Consider the following 18,563-nt stretch of genomic DNA (forward strand, 5'->3'; position numbering starts at 1 on the left):
TGCTGCCGAACATGCTCCTCTGCTCGTAAACCAGCAATGACACGACGTGACGACGACGGGGGGGGCGCGGAGGAGGGTGGCGGATCGGTACTTTTCAGAGGCGGTATAGTACCGAATATGATTCATTAGTATCGCGGTACTATACTAATACCGGTATACTGTACAACCCTAGAGCGCACCTTTATATAAGTCGCACCCAGTACATTGTTGGGGAAAAAATATTTTTCCATTTGTTAGCCGCACTGGACTTTAAATATATACTGTAAAAGTCCCTGTGTGGGTTCTCCTTGGACCGACAGAATCTGCGGGACCCGAAGGCCAAGGTTCAAACAAGTCTTTTGTTTTCTTGACTTATAATGTGCAATGTTCTGGTCTAGCGCTCGCGGCCTCCTGCTCGCTCGTATGTGTCTGCTCCTCTGTCCCCCCCATGGCCTCGGACGCTGCTGATAAAGGAGACAGGTGATTAGATAACCAGCCCCAGCTGGGCAATCTACTCACCTGACAGCTGGGCTTCGAAGCCGGGCCATGCACACTCCCTTCCCGCAGGAGGCGCGCCGACCACGCCCCCCTCCACATATACGCTGCCAAATGAATATTTACACAGAAAGATTTCGTATATGTGTACAGCTCTGGTAATGGGTACATTCGCACCCACTTGCACAAATGTACTTCAAAATGTAACAATCAAAATAAATATGACTTTTTTTTTGTTTACTAGGGCATGCATATATAATATGCATTTGTTTGACCATTTAAAATCAACGATAATAAAAAGGAGATGCTTGGAAATAGCATAAAAATGCCCCAAAAACTTGGAAAAACGCGATTCATAGCGTTACTTTTTGGTGTAACCACCATGAGCGTTCTGTTCAGGTATATTTCTTTTATATTTTGATAAACCATATTTATGTATTACTAAATTTAATATTGAATATTAATATTGATCAATCTTTAAGCTGTGTGTATTTGATTTCAGTTTGCTTTTGACATCTTATTTAGAAATTGTAGTTGAAACTTTTACAACCTTGTGTTGCGCTCATGATGGCGTAACCAAACTAGATTTCATTTAATGATCTTATTTTGAATATTTATTCCATTTTTTACATTTAGTATATTTAAATATTCATTTATAAACATTGAATACATTTCAAATATCAATAAAATGCAAATGCCTTCATCTTATAGGGTAATGTTTAGTTACACCAAGTCATGAGCGTAACACTAAGCTTCATCACTTTGACTTGTAATATCTCTAATTCTGGTGGTTTTTTATGCTTTTTTTCTTTTTGGAACATGTACTATACATATAATACAATAAAGTCCCATATAAAATTATGTTTCTAGCAATACTTTAATTTTGCCTTTGAAAGTAACACTCCAATGTCCATTAGTGGAGCTGTACACATATGTTTTTTTAACATATCTTATTTGTTTCCAAACGGTGTCTGTAACACGGCAGTAAAACGGCTGATCAAACAAAACATAAGTCGTCGTCATGGACCCACTAGCTGCAGAAGCTAGCTCTCCAATCAGCTAAACAGATTTAATAGCTCCACGGTGACATTTTGTTGAGTTTACTGAGGAATTTTTGAAACTGAAACGATACAAAAAGAATGCCATTGTAGGTTAATAACACTAACACAGACACTGGTAGACGTGTTAGCATATTAGCTAATGCTAATAACGCAAGCTCTTCAATCAGCTAAACAGACTCAGTTAAGCCACGGGGACATTTTAGTGAATTTACTGAGGAATTTGTGAAACTTAAACAATACAAACATAATGCCATTGTAAGTTAACAATACTAACAGACACTTGTAAACCTTTTGGCATATTAGCTAATGCTAACAACGCTAGCGTCATTACGATAGCGCGCATGAATACACTCCTACAGACATCACCAATGGGAAGGTTTAGTAAGTATACACAGTTTTTTAGTTGTATTGTCAAACTTTAAAAAAGTTGCTCTGAGTTATAAATGAAGAATCCATACGAGTAGAAACGCTATGGACGACTAGAAGACTGAACGGCACTCTACTTACGGTTGAAAATGAAAGGACAGCGAGCAGAGTACAAACGATAAAACACCTTCTCAGTGTATTTGCTTGTTTTTTCAAGACTATTTGTATTATTTCTGCCAGCGAAGAAAAAAAAAACATAAGTTAGCGTCACCGTTTTTATAAACCGCAGGGTGCAAAGTCTTGGAAAAAAGTAGCGGCTTATTGTCCGGAATTTATGATAAATACAAACAATAGAAATACCAGCGCTGAGAGTTACCCGAGCTATTGAAAGGTCGAAGCAGTCTCTAAAATGGTTGCCCGTCTTTTCATGCTTTTGTCCGTACAGGTCTCGGCAGGAATTAAAACTGTAAGTTAACTTGATATGTGTGCCTCACGCTCACACATTGTCCACGTCCACTCTCTTTACAGGCTGGTACCTCATGACATTGTTACCAATAATACTGTATATGTGCGAGTGTGCATAAATAATTAGCACAGATTCTCTTCAATCAGTACCAAGGCCAAAGCTAGTGAATACAAAAGCATTCTCTTCTGCTTACAGGTGGAAAACTATTCCTCTAATAGATGGATAACTTTTCAATTTGAACCGGTACCAGAGAATCGATACCGGTACCCAACATTACACATTTTCAGTACTTTTGTGTGTGTTAATGTGATTTTGTTTGATAATAAAATATTTGTTTATTTACCATTTAACCATACTTGCCAACCCTCCCGTTTTTAGCGGGAGAATCCCGTTATTCAGCGCTTCTCCCGACAACCTCCCGGCAGAGATTTTCTCCCGACAAACTTCCGGTATTCAGCCGGAGGTGGAGGCCACGCCCCCTCCAGCTCAATGCGGACCTGAGACTGAGTGGGGACAGCCTATTCTCATGTCCGCTTTACCACAATATAAATACGCTTGCAAGTTCCAAAACGAATGGAAACAAGACTTTCAGTTCATCCAGGACAGTTCGAAGGGGAAGGTGTATGTTGCCTGTAAATATGTAGAACAGACTTCTCCATTGAACACGGTGGCCGAAATGATTTCTCAGTCATGAACAGAGAAGTTAAACAGGACAATACTGCCATCTAGTGGATAGATAATTCAAGTATTTCTTTTATGTAAATAAAATAAATATATATATACAGCTAGAATTCACTGAAAGTCAGGTATTTCATACATATATATATATATATATATATATATATATATATATATATATATATATATATATATATATATATATATATGAAATACTCGAGTTGGTGAATTCTAGCGGTAAATAACCACGCCCCCAACCACGCCCCCCCCCCGCAAAGGCAGTGCCTTTAAAGTTTATTGGCGCTCTGTACTTCTCCCACGTCCGTGTACCACTCCGTACAGCGGCGTTTTAGTCATAAATTTCACTTTTTGAAACCGATACCGATAATTTCCAATATTACATTTTAAAGCATTTATCGGCCCATAATATCGGCAGTCCGATATTATCGGACATCTCTAGTAATAATAATAAGCACGGTAAAACTCCCAATGATTAGTATTACCATTTTAATAAAAATGTATGGAAAAACGTCAATGATAACTGTTGATAAACTCACAAAATACAATGATTCAAAAATTGTGATCGATAACTGCACTCTGATACACTCACAAACTGACTGGCGCCAGTTTGCCAGCTTGCCAGCCTAAATGCTAACATAAAAACGGAGAGACATTAACGCCTTTCCACAATATAAACTTATATAAACACATTGCTGTCTGAGCAACTGAGATATTCAATTGTGTACATTGAACCTACAAGCTGTGTCCTCTTAGAACAGAATTATCGTTCTATACCAGGGGTGTCCAACGTACGGCCCGAGGGCCGGATCAGGCCCGCGAACAGGTTTTATCCAGCCCGCGGGATGCGTTTGCAAAGTATAAAAATTAACCGAAAATTTTTGAATGAAAAAAAACCGCTTTTTTTAAATGTGTCCACTGAATGTCACAATAGTAATTGTTTGTATTTTTATAGATAATGCTACATATGTACAAAATAAACCACATAATGTTAGTACATCAGTCGAGGAAAATGATCAAACTACATAAATAACATCCTGTAATTTGATTTTGATATAATTTTTTTATCTTGATAGATTGAAAATGAACACCAATGAGTTGACTGATGAACATTATCACATCATTTATTCAGAAAGTATAAATAACGACAAATAAAGATAGAACACTATTAACCGCAACATGTAAGTGTAAAAAAAATAAAAACAGCATTATGATTTGTACAATTTCAGAATGTGCTTGTTCTATTTAAAAAAAAAAAAAAAAAATCTGAAGTTGTCTTTAGTTTTAAGTTATCCTGCCATGATTTTACCAGTCTGGTCCACTTGGGAGTAGATTTTTCTCTATGTGGCCCCCGATCTAAAATGAGTTTGACACCCCTGTTCTATACTGTGTTTTGACGGTGTGTTCAAGGACCGCTGAACAGAGTAGGACGCCACAATGTCCGCTGGAAATAATAAATGATAATAGATTTGATTTGTTATGCACTTTTCATCGGAATAAATCTTAAAGTGCTACTATAATAATAAAAGTTTAGCCATTAAAACAGATACAATACTAAGACTAAAACACTATCAGTGAAGCATAAGAAACTCAAAACATGCAAAATAGTGTTTTTTTCTAGCATTGTGTGTTTATTTTAGTTAAGTAAAAAAAACTTAATCACAAGATTTCAGTGTGTGCTTTTTGAGAACATTTAACAATACTGCGATAATGACCATGATTATTTTGGTCACGATTACGTGATGAAATGTTGATATCGTTGGGGGTTTTCTTAGGTTTAGGTTTAAACATAGTGCACCTGTAATGTTGTCAATGCAAAATTACCACAAAAAAACTGTTTTAGGTACAATTTAAAATGAAGTACAATTTTATTTCACTATTTGTAGCCAGTCACCCTCACCTTTTTTACAGTAACTACTGTACGTATTGCATTCCTTTACAAATATGCAGGGCGTGTTTCTTTTAATCCATTGCATGATGTGTTCGGAGAGCAAAGCATAACTGAAACAAGATAATCCCATTAGCTGCTTATTTACTGTACCTCAGTGTCTGACAAGCAAGGACGAAGCCAGACTGAATTCAGCTCTCATACTGTAGCTAATATTGGCAAAGTGACCTTTGTCAATGGGCCTCGTATTTGGTGGCAGGCATGTTTTACTAGGGCTAGGAGATGAGGCCAGAACCTGTATCATGATATAAGGTCGGTCGATATCGATACCTATTGATATTGTTTATGACCTATCAAAAATATAGGACTAGTAGAAAAATATAATAAATGTAAACATTTTTATTTAAAATGTAACCTTGATATAATCCCTTCAGCTATCAAGGACATGTCAACACATTCATAGAAAAACACTTAACATTGAACACCTAACAATAACCTCTTAAAACAAAGGTGCAAAAATAAGGAATATGTAAGAAAGGCTAAATAAATTGTAACACCCAACTCAACCTCTGGTGCTGAAGCTGTTGACAGTCCAGTCGCCACAGGGAAGACTGGCTTGTACATCCATACTGTGCTGGTCAATGGAGAGCATTTAGAGGTGGTACAACAATTTAAATACCTTTTAAAGCAGGGGTCGGCAACCCAAAATGTTGAAAGAGCCATATTGGACCAAAAATTTAAAAAAAAAAAATCTGTCTGGCGCCGCAAAAAAATAAAAAGCCTTATATAAGTGTTATAATGAAGGCAACACATGATGTAAGTGTCTATATTAGCCTACTATCATAGGCTGATGCAAATCTTTGTTGACAGAAATGTTGTATTTTAATTTTTATTCTACACATTTTTGCAATATTGGAAATCATTAGTACGGAAAAATGGAGGCTTGTCAGAGGATGAGATAACTTCTGGAAATTACTGGCTCAGAATGGCCAAAGGTGTGTCCAACTTAAAGGAAACGGCAGGCTGTCTTCTTCTAATGGATTTATTACAATATTTGCAAGCTGGGTAACGTTTGCTGTGGTCTGGAACAACATGGCACATACACAACTATCAGAAATGCAGCCAATAATACATACAGATAATGTGTCGTGAGACATGCAAATATAAGTTAAATACACAGAGGACATAAGTAAAGGAAATTAAATGAGCTCAAATATACACAATGATGCAATATGTACATACAGCTAGCTTAAAGAGCATCTTAGCATCGATTAGCTTGCAGTCATGGATTGACCAAATATGCCTGATAAGCACTCCAGCAAATCAATAAAATCAACAAAGCTCACCTTTGTGCATTCACGCAAAGCATAAAATGTTTGGTGGACAAAATGAGACAAAGACGGAGTGGCATAAAACACGTCTTTCTGTGGCAGCAACGGAGAAAGTTGTACAAGTATACAAACTAGGATGAGTTCAAGGATCGCTGAAATTAGTAGGACAAAACGGTGCTTGCCAGCTACTCTCATCGGTGAAGCATGTATAACAAACAGTGGGATTTCTAACAATTAGGAAGGTTTGTGTCATGTTTGTTCTCCTTCAGAAAATATATTACAACAAAAAAAATAAAATTTTCTTCATCTTTTTCCATTTTCACACAAGTCTCTGAAAGAGGTCCAGGGAGCCACTAGGGCGGCGCTAAAAAGCCGCGGGTTGCTGACCCCTGCCTTAAAGTAATCTTTAATTCAAACTTGACTTTCAAAGAACATGTTGACAAAATAGCTAACATTGTTTAATTTAACTTGGCAAACTTTAAACATAGAAAGCCATACTTGACTGTAGTGTTTGCAAAGGTTCATATGCACACCAGGGTTGTCCCGATACCAATATTTTGCTACCGGTACCAATATGTATTTCGATACTTTTTCAAAATATAGGGGACCACAAAAAAAATATATTACTGGTTTCATTTTAACAACAAATCTTAAAATACATTCAACATATGGTTCTTATAGCACTCAAATAACAATTTTAAAAAGATTAAAATACTAATGAAAAGGCATTTAACACATTGGGCTTTTCTTGTTGCACTAAAGAACAATTTACACACACCTAGTGTGTGTGTGACAATCATGGGTACTTTAACTTGAATATATTACATATAGTCTGCCATAATCTAGGATTAGGTTAGAATATTATAAAAAGCTTTATTGACATAATGCTTTATGATTTATGGTTTCCACTCTTGGTCTATGCTTTTAAGAAAAATAGAATCATTTGGAAACACAAAAACCAGTACACAGATAAGACATGTTGCAGGTAAAACACATTGTTAAAGATAAAACACAAATTGTAGCGATTTGTTACAAAATTCTATCATTTCACTTGCATTACTTTACGTGACGTGGGCGGTTTGGACTGCGCTAATATTTGGCATGGGCATAACGGAGGGACTATTTAACTTTATTACCTGTTGAACTAACTGCTTGTTATTTAAATGTTTAGCTAAGTTTGAAGCAAAAGTGGTAATCCTTTAATCATGCCACCTTGGGCGAGGCGTGTTTTAAAGCACGCTTGCAGCGTGGAACTTCTGTGTTTTTTAAAGCGGCACCTTGATCGATAGCTTTGAAGCCCTAATACCTCCATATTGCGCCTCACGCACCCGTTTTATTAACCAGTGGAATTGCCTTTATTTGTCATTTTTTCCTCTTCTCACTGTTTCTCCTTGTACACACTGAGTGTGTGCGCGCTGACACACTAACAGTACCGTTTTTTTCTAAAGGCAGTACAGTACTGTTTTGAATTCATTAGTACCGAGGTACTTTATTAGTACCGGTGTACTGAACAACCCCATATTTAGTGACATTAACTATTGCCCCACGACTTGGTCCCACACATCTGAGAGCATTTTGAAGCCACCCAAGTTTCGGTTTAAGAAACCACTTAAAACTAGAGATGTCCGATAATATCGGCCTGTCGATATTATCGGCCGATAAATGCTTTAAAATGTAATATCGGAAATTATCGGTATCGTTTTTTTAATTATCGATATTGTTGTTTTTTTTGTTTGTTTGTTTTTTTTATTAGATCAACATAAAAAACTAAAGATACACTTACAATTAGTGCACCAACCCAAAGAACCTCCCTCCCCCATTTACACTCATTCACACAAAAGGGTTGTTTCTTTCTGTTATTAATATTCTGGTTCCTACATTATATATCAATATATATCAATACAGTCTGCAAGGGATACAGTCCGTAAGCACACATGATTGTGCGTGCTGCTGGTCCCCTAATAGTACTAATCTTTAACAGTTAATGTTACTCATTTTCATTAATTACTGGTTTCTATGTAACTGTTTTTATATTGTTTTAGTTTCTTTTTTATTAAAGAAAATATTTTTAATTTATTTATCTTATTTTATTAATTTTTTAAAAAAGGACCTTATCTTCACCATACCTGGTTGTCCAAATTAGGCATAATAATGTGTTAATTCCACGACTGTATCGGTAATTAAGAGTTGGACAATATCGGAATATCGGATATCGGCAAAAAGCCATTATCAGACATCCCTACTTAAAACCCTAAACAGAAAGCACTGGCATTGTCATTATTGTAACATTAAGTATGTATGATATTTTACATTTTGAGAACTATCCAGAGTTTCTGGCTGCTTCTCTTCTTTTCAAAGTTCTAAATGGACTTGCTCCTCCACCCTTGACGGGTTTTAAATGTAAATAGATGAGGCAATTCCTGAAAGGAATTGCGTGTGAATGCTCCAATACCGAAGTTGAACTGAAATGCTGACAGAATGTATTATCAATCAATCAATGTTTATTTATATAGCCCTAAATCACAAGTGTCTCAAAGGGCTGCACAAGCCACAAGGACCTCTTCGGTTCAGATCCCACTTCAGGGCAATGAATGAATGTAAGAATAGTTTGAATGTTGAAATGGTTTGAATGTTGAAGAGTTTGAATTTCCAGGAAAAACTGAATTTGGTTTGGAACTTGGGTAAGTGTTAGTTGGAATGGGTGTAATGTGTTAATGTTGGAATGGTTTGAATAGGTTGAAAAATGTGCGAATTCTGGAAGTTTAAGAAATGGACAATTCATTTTGAATGGGGAAAATGTCCCTGAAAACTGGGAATTCTTGGAAATCCGTGAATGTTTTTTTTAATTGTTGAAGGAAAGCACACAATTTTGAACAGGCTGAATATTTTGGAGTTGGAACGGTTTGAATCGGATGAAAAATGTGGGAATTGTGGAACTTTGAAAAATGTCCCATTCATTTCAATGGGAATTTCATGGAAATTTGGGTATTTGTTGGAAAATGTTAAAAGACTTGAATGTTCTGAATGCCTTTAAATGGTTGGTGTTGGGATTTTTCAAATTAGTCGAGAAATGTTGAAGTAGTAACATTTTTACATTAAGGAATTCAAGGAATTTCGGAAAAACTGGGAATTTTTCCAGTTCAAAAAACAACATTGGTTTTTGTCCTGATTAAGAGGAATGTTTTGACGGTGGAACGGTTGAAGTGGGTTGAAAAATGTGGAAGGAGTAGTCGCCAGAAAAAAGGGTTGGAAAAAACGGGAATTCTGGCAATTCCTGGGAAAAAAATTTTACTTGAAAAAATGATAGTTGGAATGTCCAGGATAAGTGGAATATGTTGAAGGTGGAATGGTTAGAATCGGTTGAAAAATGTGGAAATGGTGGATGTTTGAAAAATGGCCACTTCATATTGAATGGGAAAAATGTCCCAGAAAACCTGGAATTCTGGGAAATTTGGGGAATTTGTCAAGGGAAAGCCCGCAATTCCCGAATAGGCTGAACAGTTTGAAGTTGGAAAGGTTTGAATTGGATGAAAAATGTGGAAGGTAGAGCACGGCAAAATAAGTTGAAGTTGAATAAATAGATTAATTTTGGTGTAAAATGCTTAATTTTTGGTGTGTGAATGCTCCAAAACTAAACAAAACAGTAGATTCATGATTGTGCCAAGTAAAATTCCTAGTTTGTGAACCCATTCTCAAACAATGGCAATAAAAACTCTTCTGATTCTGATTAGAAACAGAGCACTAACCAGGGGAGACTGTTTGTGTTTTTCTACCTGCCTTAGAACAATGGATGCTATTTATCTTTTGTGCTAAATCCAGCATATTTATGTTGAAGCTGTTTTTGCTGACCCATTGATGAATATGTACTGTCCTAATTCTAGTAAATAAACAAAACAATGCAAAGTATGACAATGTAAACATGGAGAAACCTAAGGAATAATTTTTGCTGGTTCAGTGCGAGCAAGTTGCAGCTTTGCTCTAAAGGGTAAGCACGGCTAATGTTGTTCGGTATTACCGGGGACCAGCACCTTGCGTAATTTACAGACCACATTGCTCTGACTCCGGTCCGTTTGGAAAAAATCCAAAAAACTGCCATACTGTCGAGGTGGCTTTTCTTGTTTTATCCATAATTTATTTGCTGTCTGCAGCACTCATGTTTGCTTCCTCTTCTCACTCCATGCTGAAAATCAGCCGCGAGGCAACAAGTTGGAGCAACCAAATTTGATAGTTGATACTGCTACCTGATTGGCTGTTAGCCTGTCACTCCAACTAATCAGTGATCACTTCCTGCTTTGCCAGAGAGCTTGTGTCTTTGTTCATGCAACCAACCTTGCTTTGCAACTTCCGCTTTCTTCGGACAAAGAATTTAAAAAAATGTTCGAACGTTTTATCAAACACGTTTTTTATTGATCTTGATTAGGTCGCTATAGCGATACATATTGATGTCGTTTTATCACCCAGCCCTAATTTTTTACCCTGGACTCGTTAGGGTCTTCAACATCAAAATGTATGTTTTTGAAGTAACGCGTTTTAGAATGTGATTTAAAGATTAAATCAATTGTCTATATGAGTGATGTCAAACTCATTTTCATTGAGGACTCATCGTAGTTATGGCTGCCCTCAGTAACAGTGAGTATGTATTTAAGAATATAAATATATAGGGATTTGTCTCATGCTATTATTTCACAATTGCTTATACATTTGATTATGTATTTTTCCTCCTACAATTTAAAAATAAATCTGTAGATTTCATGGCAAATACAGGTACGTGGCAGCTTAATCGGCAAAATTCTTCGGTAAAATTTTCAGCATAGTAGCACAGTTTTTTAACAGTAAAATTATGGCGACTGAGCTTCCAGTTGTTGTTTTTTTACTGTAAAATCTACGGTTGTTTTTTACAGTGTAATTACTATGGGAAAAAACTGTGGCACCCTTTTTTTTCCCCCGTAAAATATACGATTGTTGTTTTTACGGTGCATTATTGTAAATTGAAAATGTTGCCACAGTTTTTTTTTTTTTTCAAAATAAAATTCTGGTGAGTGAGCTACCAGTTTTTTATAGTTAAAATCTACAGTTGTTTTTTTTACACTTTACACTTTGATGGGTAACTTGCTTTAAAGTCATAAGTCAAGCAGATATTTATTTTTATTTAAAACAAAAAACATGTTTAGAATGTATATTAATATAACACTTGTTGCATTATTAAATAATATTAAAGTTTAAAAGATGTCCTTTTTTTTTCTGTTTGGCTGTGAATCGATTTTTTTTTTCTGTGCACCTTTACCTCTGAGTATATAAAAATAAGAAAAATAAAAAATAAAACAATTTGAACAATTTCCCTTGTTTGTCTAAGTCTAAGTATAGAATGATCACTCTGTTCTAAGACCGTACCGCTTGTAGTTGTAGGTTCAATGTGCACAATTGAATATATTAGTTGCTTAGACAGCAACGTGTTTAAGTTGAGCTTTTTAGTATGTTGTTAATAGGGAAAGACGTTAATGTCTCTTGTTTTCATGTTAGCATTCAAGCGAGCAGGCCAGCGCCAATCAGTTTGTGAGTTTATCAGAGTGCAGTTGTCAATCACAATTTTGATCATTATACTTTAAAATGGTAATATTAACTTTCGGAAGTTTAACCACAGTTATCATTAATGCCGTTTATCGTTACATCCTTAATGCACGCAACATAAATGTTCATTAATGTGTCTTTTTGTCTTCTTTCTTCAGCGGACGTACACCCTAATTGTAGAGGCCTGGGACTGGGACAACGTGACCCGGAACCGTAAGTGAACCACCGGCATATTTCAACGCTAACGTGTGTTTCTGCCAGATAACATTGAGTTTCTGTCGCATTTTGTGTGGTGATTGCGGCATTTTACTGGAGGAAATACTGTACATACCATAGTTACCTTCCCAAGGCGTCCTGTATACAATACAGGCAGCCGTCAGTGCTTGCCCAGCTGTATCCTGTTTTCCTCCGGAAATGTCCTCCACTCCTGTACATCCCCTCTTTTTCCCGTTTGAGCGGTAGCACTGCGCTGGAAGGAATCTTTTGCGGACTATAAGTGTTTGCGCGCGCCCTTAATCCCTCGGCATTTTTCACGAGTCTCGGATAACCTTGTGTGTGCATGGAATCATGGACGCATTTCCATACCGCACTGTCCTCTGTCCACTTGTCCGTCACATCCTGTTTAGTCCACCACATCAAACACACCTCCACTCATGAATGCAGACAATGGAGAAGAAATAGAATTTGACATCATAGTCTCCGGTTTATGTACAGGGGTCGTCACCAGGTTGCGTAGGGTTGATCACATTAATGTTTAATGAATACTAGGGCTGTGAAACCTAGGGCACTTAACGATTTGTTTAGATTCCGATTCCTGGGGTGACCATTTGATTCAGAGTCCATGCTTGATTCAAAGCGATTTCCACAATGTATTTGGTATTACAATTATAATGATACTTTTTCAAAACAGGTTGAGGTTAGAAAAGCTAATTATGGTTGCATGGAGATGACCTGAAAAAACGTCATTTTAAAAATAGCTTCCATTAAAAAAAAAAAAATGTACATATATATATATATAATAACATAAATACAAATATAACAAAAATAAAAATATATATATATTTATTTTATTTATTTATTTTTTTCAGTTTTTTGACCCAATCGGTTTTTGAAATTTATTTAATCATTTTAGAATCGGTATAAATAAGAATCGAGATGTTTGTGCACCCCTAATGAATAACTTTTTATTTTTTTTGGAGACAAAGATTATTTATGTGTTTATTATTTGTTTGCTTACTATGGTATATTGTTTATTTATTATTTATTTGTTCACTGTTCTGTTACAGAGAACAAGGACATTGGATAAAATTGCTATGATATGAAAAGAGGTAGGATTAAATAAGCTCTGCTTCTTCCAACTCCTATTCGGAAGTCCTGTAATGAAACAACTGGAATTGTGTGATGCATTACATTGTATCGGATGCATGTTCGAAATAAACTGAAACTGAACTGAACTATACTAACTTGACAACTGACCTCAACCTCAATTTAACTGTGGGCCGCTGTGGTCCCCACAAGGTATTCACTTTAGAGTCACGTTTTTACCACGTTTAAATTTAACAACTTCTGCCAGCAGATGAAGTGACCCTGATGTATAATATGCCTCAAGTCATTATGAATGTGAATATGGTATATTTTGACACTTTTGGCTTCTCAAGGAGACTTTATCAAGTTGCTCCTTGTGTGTTTTTGCGCCTTTTATTGTGGTATTTTTTTTCTTCTTCTGGTAGTATAATTATTCAAATACAGTAGTATCTCAACTTACGAGCCTAATTGGTTCTGTGACGGAGCTGTTAACTCAGAAAATTATTTTTTTCCCTCAAATCAGCATCTCCCATTGTAATGAATTGGAATCACTATACCAATTTTAACATGTAGCATGCCTTTAATAAAACAACTTTTAGATAATGATGTATAGAAACAATCCAATCGAATGTACTACTAACAAGAACAGTAGTTTTATGAAGTAATTTAATAATAATGTACAACTTTTAATTACACTGCTTCACCGTTACACACACCTTCAGCAGCTTTTTAATAGTTTTGTGGATAAATGTCTGCTGTTTAGGCATTATTTTAACATTTGACTCATTTTGCTTTAGTATGGTGCGGACTGGCAGTGATTCGCTCAAATTGCTGCACCAAGTCTGTCATGTTTTTGATGATTTATTTCTTTAATTCAATGAATATCATCCACTTTTTTTTTTCTCAGCATTGTCCTTCACACTCACTTGTTTTCTGTCCCATGCTTGGAATAAGAAAGTTACTTACAGTTAATCTTACAGGCTTCATTGTGCCATTTGCTAGTCTTAACTTAAAGTTTTCCTTGTAGATCAAAGCATAACAATTAGAGAGACCGCTCTTATCTCAAAACACTTGGCAAACAGAGTCTGATTTTTATGCTCGCTAATTTTGGCACTGTTTTGACGCCATTCTGAAGGCTGAAATGTGCCCTCGCATAGCTTGCATGACTGACGCCTGCTGGCTCCGAAGCCTCCGGCGGACCTATATGCGCGCCTCCCCAAAAAATTATAGAGCTGTGATTGGTAGGCTTTTTTTCCTTCCCATTAGGGTTCTGCAATATAGACGATATACGATATAAATGATATAACTTTTAACTATCATACCGTGCGTGATAATGCATGTTGACATGATCTAGTTTTGTTCTGCAAGTATGCCTTAAGCCAAATTAGGAGCCTTTGTAACCCGTTTTAAAATGGTTTTATTCTAAATTATATGCTAAATAATAGGGATGCAACAATATCAAAACCGCACAGTACCATTTTATCACGGTATTAAGGCCACGGTACAATATTATTGTGGAATTTCCCCCCAAAAAATTACTTTGTATAAATGCCATAGTGTGTAAAATGAAGTGGCAGGAATGTTTATAATAATAATAAAATTGATTAGATTTACAAACCCCAAAACCAGTAATGTTGGCACGTTGTGTAAATCGTAAATTAAAAAAAAGAATACAATGATTTGCAAATCCTTTTCAACCTACCGGTATATTCAATTGAATAGACTGCAAAGACAAGATATTTAACGTTTAAACTGGAAAACTTTGTTATTTTTTGCAAATATTAGCTCATTCGGAATTTGATGCCTGCAACATGTTTCAAAAAAGCTGGCACAAGTGGCAAAAAAGACTGAGAAAGTTGAGGAATGCTCACCAAACACTTATTTGGAACATCCCACAGTTGAACAGGCTAATTGGGAACAGGTGGGTGCCATGATTGGGTATAAAAGCAGCTTCCATGAAATGCTCAGTCATTCACAAACAAAGATGGGGCGAGGGTCACCACTTTGTGAACAAATGAGTGAGCAAATTGTTTAAGAACAACATTTCTCAACCAGCTATTGCAAGGAATTTAGGGATTTCACCATATACGGTCCGTAATATCATCAAAAGGTTCAGAGAATCTGTAAGCGATGATATTACGGACCTTCGATCTCTCAGGCGGTACTGCATCAAAAAGCGACATCAGTGTGTAAAGGATATCACCACATGGGCTATTCAATTGAATATAAGTTGAAAAGGATTTGCAAATCATTGTATTCTGTTTTTATTTACGAATTACACAACGTGCCAACTTCACTGGTTTTGGGTTTTGTATATAGCACTTTTCTCAGAGAAACCATCATCCATTCACTCCATGGATGGGGTAAGCTATAGGATATATTTACTTACTGTAATTGAACACAAACATGATTCTCAAAAGTTCTATTCATATTCATTACTACAAACATGTTTTTTCAAGTGCAAATAATTGTGCAGAAAAATCCACTGTTTCAAGCAAATATTGAAGTGAAATATATTTATATAGCGCTTTTCTCTAGTGACTCAAAGTGCTTTGTATAGTGAAACCCATTATCTACATGTTTAAGTTCATTTAAACCAGTGTGGGTGGCACTGGGAGCAGGTGGGTAAAGTGTCTTACTCAAGGACACAACGGTAGTGACTCGGATGGCAGAAGCGGGAATCGAACCTGGAACCCTTAATTTGCTGGCACACCGCCTGATCTGACAATTTAACTTTTAATAATATGAATAAAGTCAAAAATGTAAATACCTCAAAAATGTATGTTTAGCTTTGCTGGCTTCAAATATTTTTTCCGGGTGATGGTTTATTAACTAGCTAGCGGTGTGCAGAGTCCGCGCTTTGGCCAGACACTTGACCTCTGCGTTGGTGTTGTCTTTGAAACGCTTGATAGAAAAGATAGCGCTTTAGTACGCAGACCTCCCCTAAAGAGGTTATGTTTTTTCCAGGGTTTGTTTGTCTGTTTGTTAGCAAGGTAACTCACAGTTATGGATAGACTTTGATGCAATGTTCAGGAAATGTGCATTAAAAAAACCAATTTGTCTTCCATTCACACTTCTCCCACATGCTTCCTCCTTTTGTCCTCTTTACTGCGTTCCACACCCCCACCTTCCAGTCCCGCGCTGCTCAGAGGTTTATGGGAAATGTAGTTTATTTTTAGACCGGCCAAGGTAAAAGCGCCAGAAAAAAACTACACTTACTAAGTTTTTGTTTCACGCCGTCAGACGTCACGGCATTATTGTGACGATTTAAAAAAAACGCAATACTACCGTTACATCCCTACCAAAAATATATATTGGGACTTAGACTGCGGTATACATCACAATATAGCTTTTAGGCCGTATCGCACATCCTTACTTCCCGCCTGTCCTCTCTCAACTCGTTCAAAAACAGAATGGCGCTGTAACATTATCAATTAAATATTTAAATTATTTATTTTTATTGGCTCTGATTTAAATCCTTAGATTTGTGCCCTTAGAGCCCTCATGTGTCCAGGGATTTATTTCCTGAGTTTCCATCCATCCATCTATCTTCTTCCGCTTATCCGAGGTCGGGTCGCGGGGGCAGCAGCCTAAGCAGGGAAGCCCAGACTTCCCTCACCCCAGCCACTTCGTCCAGCTCTTCCCGGGGGATCCCGAGGCGTTCCCAGGCCAGCCGGGAGACATAGTCTTCCCAACATGTCCTGGGTCTTCCCCGTGGCCTCCTTCCGGTTGGACGTGCCCTAAACACCTCCCTAGGGAGGCGTTCGGGTGGCATCCTCACCAGATGCCCGAGCCACCTCATATGGCTCCTCTCGATGTGGAGGAGCAGCGGCTTTACTTTGAGCTCCCCCCGGATGGCAGAGCTTCTCACCCTATCTCTAAGGGAAACTAATTTCGGGCGCTTGTACCCGTGATCTTGTCCTTTCGGTCATAACACAAAGCTCATGACCATAGGTGAGGATGGGAACGTAGAACGACCAGTAAATTGAGAGCTTTGCCTTCCGGCTCAGCTCCTTCTTCACCACAACGGATCGATACAGCGTCCGCATTACTGAAGACGCCGCACCGATCCGCCTGTCGATCTCACGATCCACTCTTCCCTCACTCGTGAACCAGACTCCGAGGTACTTGAACTCCTCCACTATGGGCAGGGTCTCCTCCCCAACCCGGAGATGGCACTCCACCCTTTTCCGGGCGAGAACCATGGACTCGGACTTGGAGGTGCAGATTCTCATCCCAGTCGCTTCACACTCAGCTGCGAACTGATCCAGCGAGAGCTGAAGATCCTGGCCAGATGAAGCCATCAGGACCACATCATCGGCAAAAAGCAGAGACCTAATCCTGCAGCCACCAAACCAGATACCCTCAACGCCTTGACTGCGCCTAGAAATTCTGTCCATAAAAGTTATGAACAGAATCGGCGACTCACTGGAAACGTGTCCGACTTACTGCCGACAATGCGGACCAAGCTCTGACACTGATCGTACAGGGAGCGGACCGCCACAATCAGACAGTTCGATACCCCATACTCTCTGAGCACTCCCCACAGGACTTCCCGAGGGACACGGTCGAATGCCTTCTCCAAGTCCACAAAGCATGTGCAAACTGGTTGGGCAAACTCCCATTTCATATTTCCTGAGTTTGTAAACCATAACTAAAACGACCAATTATTTTTTGATGCTAAAAAATGTCGATCTAACCACTGTAGTATCGACCAAATAATAATATACCAGGTATCGTTATTGTCGATATTTGTATCGATCCGCCCCACCTTTGTTTACTTTCCAAGAGCGCTAGCTTGCGGCTAGCATATCCTGCTACGGTGTGTAGTGTAGCATGTTGGGCTATTCCTTTTCCTCCAATGATACTAAGTTAATTCGTCGCCATGGAGGTGAGGATTGCTGACTTAGAAGTGCCTTTGCACTGTGGGGAGACGTTAGCCGCTAGCTAGAATGTTTTATTGCGTTGAGGATGTGTTTGTTCGCTCGTTGCTGTCAAATTTGCGGGACACAGCGAGAAAGTGCCATCAATAGGAGTGTGAATCTTTGAGCACCCAACAATTCGATCCGATTCCTGGGCTAACCATTGCATTCAGAACCGATCCTCGATTCAACACAATTTCTATATTTTTTCACATTTTTTCCATACCAAATTAATGAAAAATAGATTTTCAGTATAAATAACGGTGCGTTACATTTGTACTGAGAAGTTGTAATTTCCAAATTCCTTGCCGGAATTTCAACTGGAGGTCGGATTTCCAACTCGAAAAGTCGGAACGAACCTCCTGGTTCGAATCAAAGATGGCTGCTCTGGATGTAAACAATGATATCCGCTTCTATAATATCTGTTATTAGCACTTCTGATTAGTTTTTATATACAGTAGAATGTATATATACAATGTATACTAT

General features: G+C 37.6%; 1 protein-coding gene across 2 annotated transcripts in view; it reads left to right on the top strand.

Annotated features, from left to right (window-relative positions):
• The window catches only part of jag2b (jagged canonical Notch ligand 2b), a 174,049-nt gene that overhangs the window by 71,013 nt on the left and 84,473 nt on the right, over positions 1-18,563 (top strand). For both annotated transcript variants that reach the window (XM_062033854.1, XM_062033853.1), the window contains exon 3: positions 12,009-12,063. In XM_062033854.1, coding sequence (XP_061889838.1) covers positions 12,009-12,063 — 55 coding nt within the window. The remainder of the gene's footprint in view (positions 1-12,008; positions 12,064-18,563) is intronic.

This window comes from Entelurus aequoreus, linkage group LG23, assembly GCF_033978785.1.
Source record: "Entelurus aequoreus isolate RoL-2023_Sb linkage group LG23, RoL_Eaeq_v1.1, whole genome shotgun sequence".
NCBI classification, from domain to species: domain Eukaryota; kingdom Metazoa; phylum Chordata; class Actinopteri; order Syngnathiformes; family Syngnathidae; genus Entelurus; species Entelurus aequoreus.